This window comes from Salminus brasiliensis, chromosome 13 (genome assembly GCF_030463535.1).
Source record: "Salminus brasiliensis chromosome 13, fSalBra1.hap2, whole genome shotgun sequence".
Classification (NCBI taxonomy): domain Eukaryota; kingdom Metazoa; phylum Chordata; class Actinopteri; order Characiformes; family Bryconidae; genus Salminus; species Salminus brasiliensis.
The window spans coordinates 16,484,800-16,502,234 of NC_132890.1; the positions used below are offsets into that span (position 1 = coordinate 16,484,800).

Below are 17,435 nucleotides of genomic sequence, written 5' to 3' on the forward strand. Positions count from 1 at the left end.
TCTTTACAATGGCATAAAAACGAGAAGACACTCATATGCCTATTAATGCAGAATGCTGTATACAGTATTTTTTACTGAGGAATGGAATTGTCCTTTGTTTATCAACATTATTAGTTAATATGAACAGATTTCTATTAAACAACAAAAGAAATTGGTCACCTAACTGTTTTTGTAGTATATAATAGTGTATATTTTACAAACTATACAAACAAAATTATACTGTGCCATGTGCATGTTTGTTTGTTTTTTTTTGTCTTCAGTTTTCACACTGGTTTATCATCTTAGACTTTTTTGTCCTCAAATGTTAATAATAAAATGTAGGTCAATACATATGATCAGCATTTTTATCATATTTACCTTTTCACTTCAAAGCAGCCTTGTATAGTGCAGTAATATGCACTGTAAAAAAATGTACACTATTTTTAATTTCAGAGCGTTTCCATTACAATTAAGAAAGTAATAAGAAGTAATAAGAATGTTATGAATTGTATATATGATATTACCAGTATTATATAATATCATAATACTATTGCATTTATTTCACAGAAAGACATTTTAAACGTCTTTAAGACGTTTTAAATGTTGTTATTGTGTACATATGTTCATTTTATCCTTCACAGGTCATGTCTGATCACTGCCCTTAAGAGCAGAACCACTAACTCCAGTCCCGTTCAGGACTGCTGACAGACAGCCGCGGTTTCCTCTCTGTCAGGGGTTTTTCGGTGTGTTTTGTTGGTGAGGGCTGATACACTCACTCGCTGCTGACTTTTCATTATCCAGTGGTTAGAGAGAGACCCTCCCGCTCGGGCTGCGGACAGGGAGGTGACTTCAGTCCGGCGCTCACTCTCCACACAGGCGGCTGGAGACCGTTAGCAGCCCCGCTAACTCATTTTACTCAGAGCATGAAAACTGGCCTTCAGCTTCACGTCGTCCCAAGCGACTTTTGGACCCTTTATTTTTGTTTTCACGTCGACAGAAACGACTTCTGGACTGGTCGAATTCGTTAAGGTAGGATTTTAGAGGGTTTCAATTGCACTGTGTCCAGTTTTCGGAGTGGAATACTTATATATACTAATATTTCAACCATAACTGAATCGCTGAAAGTTCGTGTTTTGCCCATGCTTTGCTGAGAGAAGGGACTCAGTATAGGGGGAGTCTGTGGTTTAGCTCTGGTTTGGTTTATGGGCTTCACTTGCTAACATTATTAATCATTAGTTCTGTAGCAGGGAGGATTTCGCCCCAGTCTGGGATATTCCCGTCAGATTAAGGAGAACGTGGCCACTCTCTAACAGGTTCAGCATGATCCTCCACATCCTCAGCAACCTCCCAGTAAATACCCAGTCAGGCTGTTATGGACAGTCCCTGTGTAGTGGTGGGTGTAATTCAGGGGACTGTCATTTCAGGGGCTCACTGGGTCTTAGTGAGGGGACATGGGAAGGTGATTGATTGATTACATCAAGCTATGGTCAGCCTCTTCAGCAGTGGTCAACATTTGTGGTCTTGAGCTCCAGCTCCGGTTCCTAACTGTGGTCTTGTTGCCCACCAGCACTGGACAGTACCGTGCTGTGTTTTTCCAGCAAGTGAGTCATTCTGTTAAGTACTTCCTCCAGAGTGTAGTTTCAGCCCATTTATTATACCCAAGATGCAGAAATGTATTGTTTGGGTTAGGCGTGTAGCTACAAATCTCACGAATCTGTTTGGCTGCAGGGAATTCAATTTTATTATTTTTTGCAATTATTATTCTATTATTCTATTATTAGTCTTTCAGTACCACTATGAACAGTTCCTACCTGGTATATTTCTCTAGACAGGAGCATTTTACGAATTTGTTACATCTAAACCATCAAAACCTTAAATAAGCACAGCTCAACCCACCCCTGCTCCAAACAGAATCCCAGATCTGCGCCTTTTGCTCTGTACTCAGTATACACATGCACTAGGGATGCATGTGCACTGCAGTGTACTGTATTGAATTGTATTGCTGTATTGGGACTAGCATGATTTAGTTATGAGTAGTGTGTTAGATTGGGGTTGTCTCGAGCGTTACTAAGAACAGCTCTCGTTTAAAATACCATACTTTTTTATTAATATTCTGTAATAAAACTGAAAATGAAAAAACATTAACATATACACATACACTATATGTCCAAATGCATTCAACTACTTTAAGTTGTGCCCATTGCTGACTGTTGACTAAACACACGCACACACAGCATGCCAAAAGAATAGGACTTTCTGGAGCAAAGAAACATGAACCTGTTGGCACCATGCCTGATGGCAGGCATGGTCTGGGGAGTATAAAGCCCCCCAGCATTGAGCTGTGGAGCAGTGGACCTGTGTTTTCTGGAAATTTGGGGCTTCATCCAGTGCTTTTAGGATGAGTTGGGAGCTGGGGATAAGGTGTAGTGGTGATCATCCAACATCCTGAAATCACTAAGGCTTTTGTCACCACTGAATGCAATGAAATCCTCACAGCAATGCTTTAAAATCTAGTAGAAATCTTTCCCTGAACCGTAGAGATAGTCACTCCTGGATTTGTTTTAATACCCTTGCTTACGGAAGAAGTAAGAAATGACAAGGTGTCCAAATACCTTTGTCCATATATATTGTTTCAGTCTAAGGCACATTTTCAGCCAAATGTTTTAAATAAAAAGTGTTAGAATCATGAAATGCAGGTCGTAAACTATCTTCTTTACAGAGCACTGACAAATAGATGCTTTTAATTTACTTAATTCACTTGTGTGCATAACTCAGATCACGTCAGCACGTTTATTTGTGTGGAAATGACGTGCACCTTTAAATCAAGTAAATTCAGTCAATCACTTTTATCTCTGTACACTTGAAAGCTGTTCTAACATAGAGAAGATCTATACAAGGAAGGCAGAGCATCTTTACCCTGACCTCTGTGGTCAAAGGGCAGTGACCCCTTGGCAACAGCCAAATTTAGAGCTGCTTTAAGTCAGGTCTTTTAACCTTGGGTGAACAGAGCTGGGTGATATGTAGTGTTAATGTGCTTTGTTAAAGTGAAATGAACATTGTGTATGATTAACTTCGCACTTCATATGTATATTAGTATACACAGTGGTTGGTTATGGCCTTTAAAGCTACAGTGCATCATATTGACCTGCATTTTTTGCTGTCAGTGTTTTTTGTAAGCCTTGCTGTTTCTTAGTAGATGAGAAAGGGTTATTTCCTATTGCATGGAAATAAGGATTGTACATGAAATAAGGATTGTACATTGTCCTGTGTCATTACACAGATGCATCACATTCTGTGTAATGATCAAAACAGTATAGTCTGAATAAATAGTGTCCAAAGGGTTCTTTATTTCTGGTTCTGGAGGGTCTGTGTCCAGCAAAATTTGGAGATTTCCCAACTCACACACACTAAATTTGATAATTAACAAAGCTGAATAAGTTGTGTTTGTGTTAACCGTGTCAAACTAGAATCAAGATTACTGATCTTCACATATAGTAAAACAGGTTCTATAAAGTACAAAAAGTTTTACATGTAACTCTTTGTGGTGCTACATATTTAAAAAGGTTCTTTAAAGGACTATAAACAACTAAGGTTGGCATAATATAGATACTGGTACCAAGTGTAGCATCACTGTGCTTAGTCACAAATAATACTATGATAAAACTGAAACACTGATCATTGTCTGTACACCAACTGGATTACTGGATTCAAAACTGAAAAATATTATGAAACAATATATTATCTCCAATATATCCAATATATTATCACCAAATACTTTCCAAGCTTTAACTTGAAGTGTTTGTCAAATTGCACTATTGAAAATGCGTCTCCATCATAGAGAAGTATTCAACCATGCAAAAAACAAAAACAAACAAGCAATCAAATTACAAATGAGTATTTTAGCATTATGAGTCTATAAATAACCATCAGTCTTACTAAAGACCACTTGAAAAACACACTATGAAAAGTTCTCTTGGCTTTGTAAAGTTATTGAAATGTGAAGCATGTGAAGACCACAAAACCAATAACAAATCAATGTTCATATGAAAAAAAAAATTGATTTTGGTATATTAATGCTCATTAGTGGGTTTTTCATCCACTGAATTTGTATCAATTTTGCAACAAAAACCTGAATGAAAACCTGACAAAAACAAAATCTGAAAAAAAAAACACAATCACAAAAATGGTTGACGTTAGGTGTTTTTTGAGCAAACAATGAACTCTCAAGTCATAATAGGTTGCTTTTGTCATTCTGAAATTCTGAAAAGCTTGTCTAAAAAGTGGCTCTGCACTGCTCTCTAAGAACTGTCTAGTGCATGTGCACTCCCAGATGTATGGTGGACATAATCGGGGTGGGACAGAGATTTCAGCTCTCATTAGGTACACCAATTCTCATCATGATCCTGCACTCATGCAGTGTATCCAAGATTAAAGGAAGATTAATTATATTGGACAGATAGAATCTCTCTCTGGTAGATAAAAAATCTCTGATGTCATAAAAAATATAATAATGTAATGTCTTGCGATGCACATATTGTTCATGCCTACATTGCAATGACGATGCTGAAACCACATATTGTGCAGCTCTAATGGAAACACAACTTACAACTTATCAGTGTTTTCTGTCAAAATTTCAGAATTATGTATTTCATTTGCGAAACGTTTGAACGGAAACACCGCTGTCTCTCTCAGTAGAGAGGGCAGGTCAGGGGTGTGGCTTTGTGTAGTGCATGGCTGCTGAAGTCGTAGTATATACACACTGTAACTGTTTGATTTCTAACCATGTAGGTGTAGGCAGTCAAGCATGTCATTACACAGCGGCATTTTGCACACCTTGTACTTAACTTTGAAAGCAGCTTTTGTTTATATTTTGTGTTTTAGCCTTACATTTTTGTTAGCCTGGTAAAAGGGATTTACCTGTTATGGAAGCATCCATCTAAACGTGAGGAATTTTGGCATTTTAAAGCAGCTCTCCAAACATTTGAAGCGTATAACAGCCATTTAAGGAACAAATTCCTTATGTCTGGATGTAACAGTTTGGATGTTGACTCCTTCAGTAAAGATTTAAACTCAGAGACTGATTATGTCTGATTATTACTAAAGCCTGTTAGCTTAGCGAAATGCCCAACTTACTCCAGAATATGATCCAGTTGAGCCACAGAGAGCCTCCATAAAAACAGTCCACTAAATTCAACATCAGTCACTAATGCAGGGATTTAATATTTGTGATATGCGGCATTACACCACTGTTCTACATTGTTCTGCCTGTCAGAGATGTCCGGAGAATTTGCTCTGGACCAGAGCGTCTTGCATGTGCCCTAAATCTTAATATACGTTAGTTTAGTGGTCACCAAGCCTGCTCAGGGTGATCTACCTTCCTGCAGACTTTAGTCCCAAACCTAATCAGCCGTACTTGATTCATGTCATCACTGTCTTCAGAAGTCTCTGAATGCTAGAGTTGAAAGACTTCCAGGGGGAGGGTTGTTGACCACTGCCTTAGTGGTTAAACACAGGATAGGATGGATTTTTTTCACTCTCTTTATAGTTCATTCTCTAATTTAGTACATGTACTAACAGTACAGTATGTTTGGGTGTGTGTGTGTGGATGTGTGTGATCCTACTGAAACTCCTCTTGAGCAACAGTTGAAAAGATAAGAAACAACCAAGAGGTCAAGAATCTCTACAGCAAACACCATTGTTTGCTCTCACATGCTGTTTTATTGGTTATCTTTTCATACAGTAATTTACTTCCCCTCAGTTCAGATGACCACCTGCACTGTGTGTGAAAAAACACCCTCACATCTGCCATTGTGGAACTGGCTGCAAGATGAAAGCCTTTGTTCCTTCAGTCAAAGAAGACGTGATTTTAGGGGATGCTGTAAAAAGGCACGATCTAAAAACAAAAAAGGCACATCATGTAGTAATAAAACAGTTTAACTGGGTTTGTTCTAGTCATTTAAATACTTTGATTTCAACAAAGCAAAGATTTTTTTTTACTTTAGATCAATATTTTCTGTGAATCTTAATCTAAAAATCACTTTGGATCAATATCTGCTCTGTTCCTTTTATTACTGTGTAACTCAGTTATTAATCATTCAGCCACAATTCATTGATTATGATGATTATTTGCTCTATTTAATATAATCGCTGTGTAAGGCCATCTTGAGACATTGGGGGATGGGATCCTTGGAACAGTTAACGTATGTGAGGTCTTACAAAGTGTCCATGTCCAGGACAATTACCATAAACAGCTTACCAGTAGCTTATTCTATTTATCAAGATCTTTCTGGCCTTTCTTGCAACAATCCCTCTCTATATTGTCACTGGAGCAATGAGTTTCTATTAAAAACATTAGATTGTTAAAGGGCTCTCATCATGGACAGCCCTTTCTTGAAATAAAGTGTACCGTCACTCAGTTTATACGTTCATATATGCAAACTAAGCTGTAAAAGAAGAAGTTTTGAAATCACTGTTTCTCAAATGTCATGCGAACCATGTCATTTCACATATCTCCATTGCCCATTTATATAGCAGATCTCAAGAGTGTTTCAGCTCTGAGAGCTTTCTGAATGAAGTACAGTACAGGACAACCAGTGGGAACAAAGATCCTTATTTTTTATCAGTGGTAAATGTGCAGTAACTGAAACACTGATGATGAGAACATGAAATATGATTGTATTATCCGATCAAATACAAGAAATAAAAGGGAAAAAAAACAGAGGATATGGGCCTTTTTTAATAGGTAAAAATGCTCGAATATGCAGCGTTATTGAACAGTTAGACCTTAAAGCGATAGTCTGCAAGTGGGATTGTAAGGATTTAGCAACCTCTCTGGTGACTAGTGACTTTTTTATTTAAGGTAAAAGCATGTTTGACTTTTAATACAGACTCATGTAAATACATTGGTGTGTTATTGTGTTTTTAATTATATTACTTTGCTCATCTATGATGAAATACTAAATGAGCAAATGTAGAGAGAAATGATGTCCAACAAACTAAAATAAAAAATAAAAAAATGGGGGGAAATTAGTCCAAAGGCTTTCTTTAAGGTGCAGCAATATGGAAATAAACAGTTGTGTTCATTGAACAACAGATACTGGCTATAAGAGTACATCTGGTTAGAATCCAGTAGGAAGAGTCCAGTAGCTGTATGAAGCATCCACTCAATCAGGTATCTGTGGTCATAAAGGTTGTGTTTGCTAAATGACACAGAGGAAAGCACTTTAAATGGTCTGAGAACAGCAGAGGCACAAAAAACAGTGTTGCTAACCTGCTAACTTGCTGTACAGGTAGCTAATACAACTAGTCTGTACTCCATTGTAACACAGGTACACAAAATCCACAGCAATGATACTCTGGCTGCCTACAAAACCCACAGCAATGGTGCCTGGAAAAAAGGCAACTCAATATCACTTTTAACATTTCCTGTTTTTAACAAGGACTCTGTCATGCTCTCTTTTGGCTTATCAGCTCTTTTCAGGGCTAATCTTACGTTTCTTTGGTTTGGCGATGGGTGAATGAGCAGATTTCTCTCGACTAAATCTGCTGTTATGATACCTATCTTTATGTTCGCAGTACCACTTGTATTGCTGTTATGTTAAACTCCTGCCTCTCCAGACCTCTTTGTGATTAGATTTACTATATTAGGCTTTTGCAGGGATGGTTGCACAAGCACACTGATACTATTTATTACAATTTTTGTTCCCTCCCCATTCAGAAATACTACTGCTTCCAATTTAAAAAAATCTTAAGGGATGCCTTTAAGTGTGCATTTGCATTGTTTGGTCCTTGGTTAACACAAATGTAGGCTTTTGATACAGTTCCAGTGTAGAGACCAGTTGTGTCTTTTGATTTGACTTGACCACAGAAGGCTTTCATTCCTATCTAATGGACAGGAGTGAGCCGTCCATTATTCTGCCAACAACAGCAGCTTCAGCAGCTTGATTTGCTAATATTCCTATTTTTCAGATGCACATGCTGTCAGACCCACAGTTTTCAGGTCAGGACAAAGACCCGTTTTCTCTTTATTTTTGTATCTTAACTGTTTGACTTTCAGCCTCCTTACGGAAGTACATTCTCTTATCAAATTTTAAAAGTATCTTCTGAAAATGAATAACATACTTCTTGGTCATTTTGACTAGAATTATAGTTCTATAATTCCCCTTATTTGTTTAACTATACTATATTCTAATTCATGTCTTCTGGTTTGTACAGCTCTGTTGCTAAATGTACACCGATCAGCCATAACATTAGTGTCACTGACAGGTGAAGTAACATACATTGATTATCTCCATCTACATGGCATCTATCAAGAGGTGGGATCTACAGATTAGGCAGCAAGTGATTTCTTGAAGTTTTTGTGTTAAAAGCAAGAAAATGGGCAGGCATAAGAATCTGATTCACTCTCAGGGTCATGAGCACCTAAGATTTATTGATGCAGTCCATGGAGACACCACCTTACAACTGCAAGGACTTAAAAGATCTGCCTGCCAGATACCACAGGACACCTTTAGAGGTCTTGTGGTGTCCATGTCTCGAATGGTCAGATCTGTTGCAGCAGCACAAGGGTGACCGACCCAATATTAGGTACTAATGTTATGGCTGATCAGTGTATAATGTATTTAGTGTCATTAAAAATGAAACAAATATTTCTGTTCACAGCAGGGCTCTGTGAAGCTGTTCAAACAGACCAGCTGGAGGTTATTTGGCCATGGGAACTTATCTCTTTCTGTAATGTCATGGTCACTTTTCTTTCACATGCACGTGAACACAGACACACACACACAAACTCCTAAAAGCTCTTTTGTCTGCTTGATGTGGTCTATCAGGAAGTGTTCTGAGCTAGCAGTAGAAGCTGTTTGCTAGCTATATGTGCCTATGTTACGGCCGCTCGGAAGAACATACAGAGCAAACAAAGTACACCACTCCCTGTTTCACAGCTCTCCTTAAGGGTGAACAAAATAATAAAGCAGAACTAGCGATCTCCATCTGCTACCGAATGGTCTGGCGTGGTTTGTATAAGGTATGATTGTGTCACGGACCAAAGACATCAAAAAGGACCAAACACTGAACAAACCTCTACCTCCTCTCTGTACATTACTACTTGGATGCACTTGATGACAGGGTGGGTTGCATTGCTCCCTGGACGCCTGGTCGCCCATTGCTTCAGGCATGTGTCCTAACTGTTGCTGTGTCTGTTGTTTGTTAGTGTGTAACACAAATGGTGAATATGTCTTATCTTGCCTGATCTTACTTAGGAAAAACACACTTTTAAAGGGGTTCTTTAAGAGTTATTTAGGTAATGGTTCCATTTAGAATAAGGCTGTGTATTGACAAGAACCTGGCTATGCGTCACGACACAGGGGTTATGATTCAATATATTGCAATACTGTAAGACAATATATTGCGATAAAAAAATATAAGCCAGGGTTTAAAACATTATTATAACATTTTTTAAAACATTATTATTTTTATTGTTATTATTAGCACAATAATCTAAAAATGTTCAAATGGTTCTTTAATGGAATAAATGGAATCAGATATAAACAAACTCTAATTGGTCTAAAAATCTTATTTTTATACTACATTCAGTTGTCCAGTATACGTAGACGTACTGTAATACCCATGATTTACACTATATTTACAAAAGTATTGGGACACCTAAATTAGGTATTTAAAAAAAAAAAAAGGTTTAACCTGCTTTTGTTGGAGTAACTGTCTCTACTGTCAAAGAAAGCTTTCTGCAAGATATTAGACCATTGCTGTGAGGCTGTTGGATGATCACCGCCCCACCTTATCCTCAACTCCCCAACTCAATCCATATGTACTGGCATTAGGCCTGGGCCAGTAGGTTCATCGTTATCTGCTCCAGAGAGTCCTATTCTATTAGCAGTAGAAGGGGCGTCCACAAACATTTGAACAGTTCCCTCAAAATGTACTGAAACAGCCAGGCAAAAGAATTTGTTAATAACCCAACATGAAGACCAGAGAGCTGTCTGCAGGAGAAAGGCAAGGCATTTTGAAGCTGAGAAAAGAAGAAAAATCGTCCAGAGCCATTGGACAAACATTGGGCATAGCAAGCACAACAATTTGGAGTGTCCTAAAAAAAGAAATAAACTACTGGTGTACTGAGCAACAGGTAGGTGAAGGTATCACAATCCACTGTTCGAAGAAGAATAAAAAATATAGAGGCCAAACCACAAAAAGCAAACCACTCACAAGCAGTAAAAATCGGAAGGCCAGATTGGAATTTGCAAAGAAGTACAGAGATGAGCCGCAAAAGTTTTGTAACTACAATCTTGTGGACTGATGAGAGCAAGATTAATCTCTACCAAAGTGATGGAAAGGCCAAAGTGTAGAGAAAGAGAAAGTGTGATCTGAAGCATACAAGCTAATTTGAAGTTGCGGTAAAAGTCTGGAAAAGCATTACAAATGAAGAATGCAACAGATTGGTGATGTTGATGGCTCACAGCATTGAGGCAGGTATTGCAAGCAAGGGTTATGCCACCAAATATTAAACATTGGTATTTACATTAAAGCTATTTGTTCACCTAAAAATGCTGTGGTACAATAAAAACAAAAACTCTTGTCTCATACTCATCTTTGATCTTCAACTCAAATGTCTTCAGTGAACAACAAAAACAAAGGAATTCGCCTTGCTGTTCCAATACTTTTGGAGTGGACTGTATAGTGTACTCAAAAAAAGTGTATCGGAGTGAAAGTTATCACAATAACAATAACATACAGTCATATTACCCACCCCATGTTCCTCTCTGACCTTTGTCAGCTATGGTTTACAAAAGCCAATCATTTACTTTTGCTGTCACAGAAAAAAAGGGCTTCGGTATCACAGTTTACATCTGGATGATCTTGGCCAGTGCTGTGGTCAGCTCATTGACCCTGAACAGTGTCTTTCTCCCACTGTATGTCAGTTTGTCTTTCTCACACTGTGTGTTTTCTTTCCTCTTTCCCCTTGCTGATGCTATATCATAGATTAACTCTTCTGCCATATCCGTTCCTGTCTTCCGAAGAAACATACGTGCACACACACACACACACACAGACAGACAGGCTGACGGCTGGAAGGGAAGCTGGCAGCTTGAATATGCTTTGTGTGGGATAAATGGGGTGATGGCTATCGGTGGTGGAGGATCGTGAGGGGAAGGTTTTGTTGGTGCAGATGTACAGGTTCAGGGGCCACATCAGCCGGAGATGCTTCTCATCCTGCTTGATAAACCGCCAAAGGGACATTGGCAAGGGGGTGTTGGGGGGGGCTAAAGTGTTACAAAACACATCAGAAGTGCTGAGAGATAAGCAAGTGTAATTTGCCAAAGAGTGGGATGTTTGGGGGAACTTATGGTGCTATGAAACACATCAGAAGTGCTGAGAGATGGATGTATTAAGGGTGTAATGGCAAAATGTAAAACTACACGGCTGATGCACACGTCTGTGGCTTCCAAAGGTTATTTCCACTATTATCTTTAATAGTAAAGCATCCTGCCAGAGTGAGATGAGTGGGTGGGTGGGGGATCCTTAGGTTATTCATTCACAGTTTATAATACCAGTGTTTGGGATTGTTATGCTTCTAGCGCACATGTTCACACCAGTATATATATGAAAACAGGGCGCATACTCATTTTTGTTGTACTGAAATATTTAAATACCACCACATTAAATCAGATTTTGTGTGTGTATGTGTGTGGGGTGTGTGTGGGGGTAGGAGTCTGTTGTGTTATAGAGGAAGCAAAGTAGTTATAAAACCTTCTAGGCAATTTTATTTTTTATGTTAGCTGTCCAGTATGTTTGTATGGCTGTGTCTAGGACAGCCTGTCTGGTGGCAGACTCTAATGTGCTTCAGAACCCTGCCAGGCAAAATCACCACACTCTGCCAGACTTAAATATTCTATATTTAGATTGCAACATCATTGCCAAAACGATGTGGGGAAATACAAGACATTGAAAAAATGTACCACACACCTTTGTTTGGTTTAAAATCCGCTGAGGGGAGGTAGGCTAATGCACTCACTCTATATCAGTTAAGATATCAGTTCAGAGTATGCACCACTATACACACATAAAGTGATTTCACTGGAGTACTTTTAGGTAACTGCTCACCTAGCACCAGACGTCATATAGATGTTGTTTTTTGGGCTAGCTTTGGTTGGCTCGTCACAGATTTTATTGGGCTGTGTTTACTCTTTTTCAGGTGCCTTTTAATGTAGCCATGAATGTTTTTTTTATATATTAACTACAATATAACTATAAAAACACTTATATACTAAAAACACAGTGATTTTGCATCAGTTTTGGTTAGAAGCATCTACGTTGCATGGTTTTATTATCAATATCGATTATGGAAAGACAAAGATCAGATCAGATTGGTATTGACTGATACTCAGCATTAAGGTACTTGAAACGGATCGGGGGCAAAAAAAGGTAGGGAAATTCATGATTGTACCCATCTCTTTAGATGTTGTTTGGGAATGCAGTGATATGGGAATACTATTCAAGTATTTATTAAATGTAGAAATTGGTAATTAATCAATCCAGATTAGGCTTACAGCTAGCACTGAAAGTAATAAGCCTTAGCGCAGTAGCCCAGCATCACCTAAACCTTCTTATGTTCCGCACCACAATTAATAAGTTATCAAGTATTGATGTAAAATATAGGTCTAAAAATCTCAATTTGCCTAAAACCCATATTTTTTACCTGCCGATGCAAATATGGTTCTGGCGTCATCATGCATCTCCAGTATTGTACTGTGTCTGACATCCTGGCTAAGCCACTGGTTGTGCCTGCAACCTTGACTCACGCTGATAACTTCATAGGTCAGATTCTCTGGGGATTTAAATATCAAACCACCAGCGACCAGGCTGCTTTTCACCAAAGGCTGTATTTGGTTCATTCATTATTGTCCTGCACTTCAGTGTGTTTGTGTGTGTTGCATATTGAATTGAGCTGAGCTGGAAACGCATTATGGGTAGCAGTTGGTGATACACAGTCGGCACAATGACAGGAAATGTGTGGTCAGATTTTCCCTGCTCTGATCTGGCTTTCAATGTCTGTGTGGGCTTGACACTTCCTGGGAAAAGGGCATTATGGGTGGACGCTCAAACCACACATCTGTTCCGCTGAAGTGACCCTGGCCTGGCCTGGCCTGAATGTCGATGCAATGTTTGGCCAACTTGTATTTAACTAACATAGCAGGGATGTCCTGATTAGGTTATTTTGTGAGGATCAGCCAATACTGATCTGATCTTTTGATTGTATAAATAATACAGCCATGCGGTACAGAAAATATCTGACCTTTTTTATAGTGCTTTTTAGTAGAATAGGATAGGTAGGAAGAGGCCAGGCCCCTCATAAACTTAACTTGCTATACTACACATTTCCAAATGTATCAGTATTATGGTCTCCATATTGACTTGTATTTAGTATTATCTAAACTTATCTTTGAATTTTAGTTTATTTGAACTAGCTGAGGTTATTCTTAAGTAAATAGCAGCTACATGCCGTACATGTAAATGTAATCAGAGGTCTATCAGAAGAGCTTGTTAAAACCACAGGTTTGCAGATTTGTTTCATATATTTGTTGGACAGAAGCATTTATGCAGTGTTAACTTTCTTCTCCAGTCACCAACATGTTGAACTGGATGTGTGTAATGTGGTCTTGCATCCTGTAATTTTGCACTTTTCTGAAATAGGTCACACTTTTGGGAAAGCACATGAATGTGCACACTGATACACAGAACCACAAGGGTGAACCTAGGGACAGGTTGTCAGTCCTACAGAAAATCAGTAATGCTTTTCTCATGTGTGATGTCTCAGTATTGCTAATGTATAATAGTTATTAGTTCAATAGTTAATATTTTTTACATATTATTTGCTAATAAGTAATAATATTCACAATGTAACTGGGTCAGCATGTTTTCTGGAGGGACTGGTACTGACTGCAGTTGGGTGTGCATTTTACAAGTTCACATGATAGACCCAGTTAAATCATTCACACATGCACACACATACACACACACACACACACATGGTAAGTTGAATATTACAGACCCTTTCACAATCTGTTGTTGTCTCTCCAGCTATGTCAGCACTTGAAGGGATCAGAATTGATGTTTTGTATTTTTGCCTCAGTGGGTTAAAAAATGTTGCAATCAAGTTGTGATTGAAGTGTAGACACTCAGCTTTAATTTAAGTTTAACAAAGGTATAGTAAATTAAAGTAAAGTAATTGGACATTTGCATTGTCAAGCGTGGCCTGTTTCCTCATTACCTGATGATACATGTGTCAAAAAAGATAAAATACCTGGTGTTGATTCTCAGTGTTTGCATTTGGTAGGTATTCACAAGAACTCTCAATATGCTGCCCAAAGAGGCCAACAGGCAAAAAAGTTGGTTCATTCTTAAAAAAAAACGGACTGGTGAGCTCAGGCTAACTAAAGTAGATATTTGCTTTTGAGGAGGTAGACATATCACTGTCAAAAGTCAACAAAATGCATGGACACCAAGACACCTTCAAAAAGGTAAATACACAGGGTTTATTTCAAGATGCAAACCACTGGTCTGCAAACCACTTGTCCAGTTGTGGATCAAGATTTGAAGATTTAACTTTGGACAGATGAAACTAAGATTAGCTGGACTACAGAGAATGATAGAAAGCATAACACATAATCTGTCAAACATGGTGGAGACACTGTTATGGCATGGGCATGTATGGCTGCAAAAGTAACTGGATCATTGGCTTTTATTGATTATGTATATAGTATATAGAGCTATGATTTCTGCTCAGGTTTAGTCAATATTTCAAAACTGAAACGAAAGTCACCACAGAGCTTCTTAAGGCAAAAAAACTGAATGTTCCTAAATAGCAGTCAGTCACCTGACCTTAACTCAACTGAGCATGCTTTCCACTCACTGAAGAGAAAACTGAACGAAAAAGACCCATAAACAAGCAGCAACTGAAGGTGACTGCAGTTAAGGCCTAGAAAAGCATCTTAAAGAAGCAATGTGCATTTGGTGAGTTCCATGGGTTCCAGACCTCAGACAGTCACTGAGCATTTGCTTCTAAGTATTATAAATAATAAAGAAATAGCCTGTGAAAATAAAGGGACTGAATGGCTGTAACTTCTCAATGATTATTGCAATATGTTTTGTTAAACCCCTTGAATTAAAGCTGAAAGTCTAATACTACATAGATACGAAGACAGTTTTCAGATTTAACTACTGAAAATCAATGATCAAATAGGAGTTCTTTGCTCCTGGGCTCCCCCTACAGCCTGGGGTAGCAACATCTGCGACGCTGTTCTCCCTTTTACAAGTCAGTGGAGCATCAGCATGATTTTAAAGCTGCTATTTTAAAGTAAAAATCTACATAATGCTGCTTTAATGTGAGATGTCTTATCACTGGGAATGAAGATTCTATCTATCTTTGATCGGCATCTTAACATGAATGTTCTGGTGTCAGCTCTCTCCTAAAGCACAAGTGCATGTGTGTCAGCGAAGTGGAACATCTCTTCATCTCTTTATTAATTCACTGCGCCGCGGGTCAGCAAGTGAGGGAGCTGCTGGACTTTGCTCAGTAACAGCCAGCTGTCTGCTCATCTGTCTGGCTCTCAGGGACACGTCTGTCTGCCACTGTCCTCCTCTCACCTCCCTGTGCGCAGGAGCTGAGATTAAAAGCTCATTATGTCTGCTGTAAGAGTACCATAACACAAAGAGTGGTTATTTTAGGGGTGTTTGGAGGGTGTAAGGAAATATTGATATATTGAAGCATCACAATATTATGTTTTGCAGTACATTACTGATTCTCGAAAACACAGTATTGATTTCTTATTAATAGTTCACATGTAAAGATTGGTGGCAGACAGTGGTTCATTTTGTGTTGTGTTTGAACCTTGACTGCTAGATAGAAGAGTTGTGCTCTGTTGTCTTCACATCCCACTGTCCTGATTGCATAATTCTAACCCCCGTATCCAGGTTCTTGCCAACACACAACCCTAGTATTCTTATGTATGACCTGCAGAATGATCTAGGACAAGAAGGAAAAAACATGGGTGTAAAAGAATGTTGGTATGTTTGTATGTATGTTAAAGGATTTCATGGACTTAGTGAGTTTTACTGTGATGTGTGTGTGAGTGTTTGTAGGTGTAAGGGCCTGAGTGTGTATAAATAGTATGTAGGTGTGTGCGATTGTGAATATCATTCACCTCACTGTGAACACAGGCTCTATTCACAGCGAAACCTCAGTGTACAGTGTACAGATGTTGGCCGTCTTCCAGGGAGTTCATGGACACCTTTACTGGATTCATAATTTCCCTAATCAAATCATAGTCGTGCACTTAGAGGCAGACCCTCTGACAACACTGGACCCAACTCTCCAGCGTTCTTCTGAAAGTGACCACTGGAGGGCAGTTGTATCTCACTGTTGCAGGAAAGAACAGGCAGTGACAGAGACTCTGTCAAGACACTGAAGTAAAGTATGCTGCAATGAAACCTCTCCTTTTCTCTCTGTCTGTTTCTCTTGCACGCATGCATGCTTTCTTTGTTTCTGAAACCTCTTTCTTTCTGCCTGTCCCAATATCTCTCTCATGTTCAATCTCTCTTTCTCTCTCTCTCTCTCTCGCTCTCTCTCTCTCTCCCTTCCTCTCTCCCTCCCTTGTTCTTTCTATCTTTATTTTGCCTTTCCCAATATCTCTTTCATTTCCTTTCTCTCTTTCTCTTTCTCTCTCCCTCCCTCTCTTTCTCTGTGTCTCTCTCTCCTCTCTCTCTCTCCCGCCCTCTTTCTTTCTATCTTTCTTTCTGCCTGTCCCAATATCTCTCTCATGTTGGCCATATCTCTCTTTCTCTCTCTCTCTCTCTCTCTCTCTCTCTCTCTCTCTCTCTCTCTCTCTCTCTCGTTCCTCTCTACCTCCCTCGTTCTTTCTATTGTTTTTCTGCCTGTCCCAATATCTCTTTAATTTCCTTTCTCTCTCTCTCTCTCTTTCTCTCTCCTCCCTCCCGTCCTCTTTATTTCTGCCTGTCCCAATATCTCTCTTCTTTTCTATCTCTCTTTTTTCTCTCATTCTCTCTCGCTCTGTCTCATTTTTTCTATCTTTATTTCTGCCTGTCCCAATATCTCTCTCTCTTTCTCTCTCTTTCTCTCTCTCCCTCTCGTTCTATCTTTATTTCTTTATTGCAGTAGTATTTCAGTCTGACTAACTGGAGAAGCATTTGACTGCTGAGTGATACAGCCCAGATACTAGTTACATGAAGTGAGCAGGTGTGATGTGGTCTCTCTTATGGTTTGGGTGTTTTAAAGGAATATGGAAAGCAGTGAAAACTGAAATAAATCATTGTCAGCAGTGTAAATAGCATTAATAGTATTACAGTTTTTCTTGATTGTTTACACACATTTTCTGAAAGCATGCCTCATACTCTCAGAACTCTACACACAAATCGAAAAACACACA

General features: G+C 38.8%; 1 protein-coding gene across 2 annotated transcripts in view; it reads left to right on the forward strand.

The window, feature by feature from the left end:
- Positions 1-680: 680 nt before the first annotated feature.
- ripor1 (RHO family interacting cell polarization regulator 1) overlaps positions 681-17,435 on the forward strand; it is a 92,826-nt gene continuing 76,071 nt past the window's right edge. Inside the window, exons 1-2 of one of the 2 annotated variants that reach the window (XM_072694650.1) lie at positions 681-1,008; positions 7,948-7,978. In XM_072694650.1, coding sequence (XP_072550751.1) covers positions 7,948-7,978 — 31 coding nt within the window. In that variant the 5' untranslated portion in view covers positions 681-1,008. The remainder of the gene's footprint in view (positions 1,009-7,947; positions 7,979-17,435) is intronic. The other variant, XM_072694652.1, reaches the window with a different exon arrangement.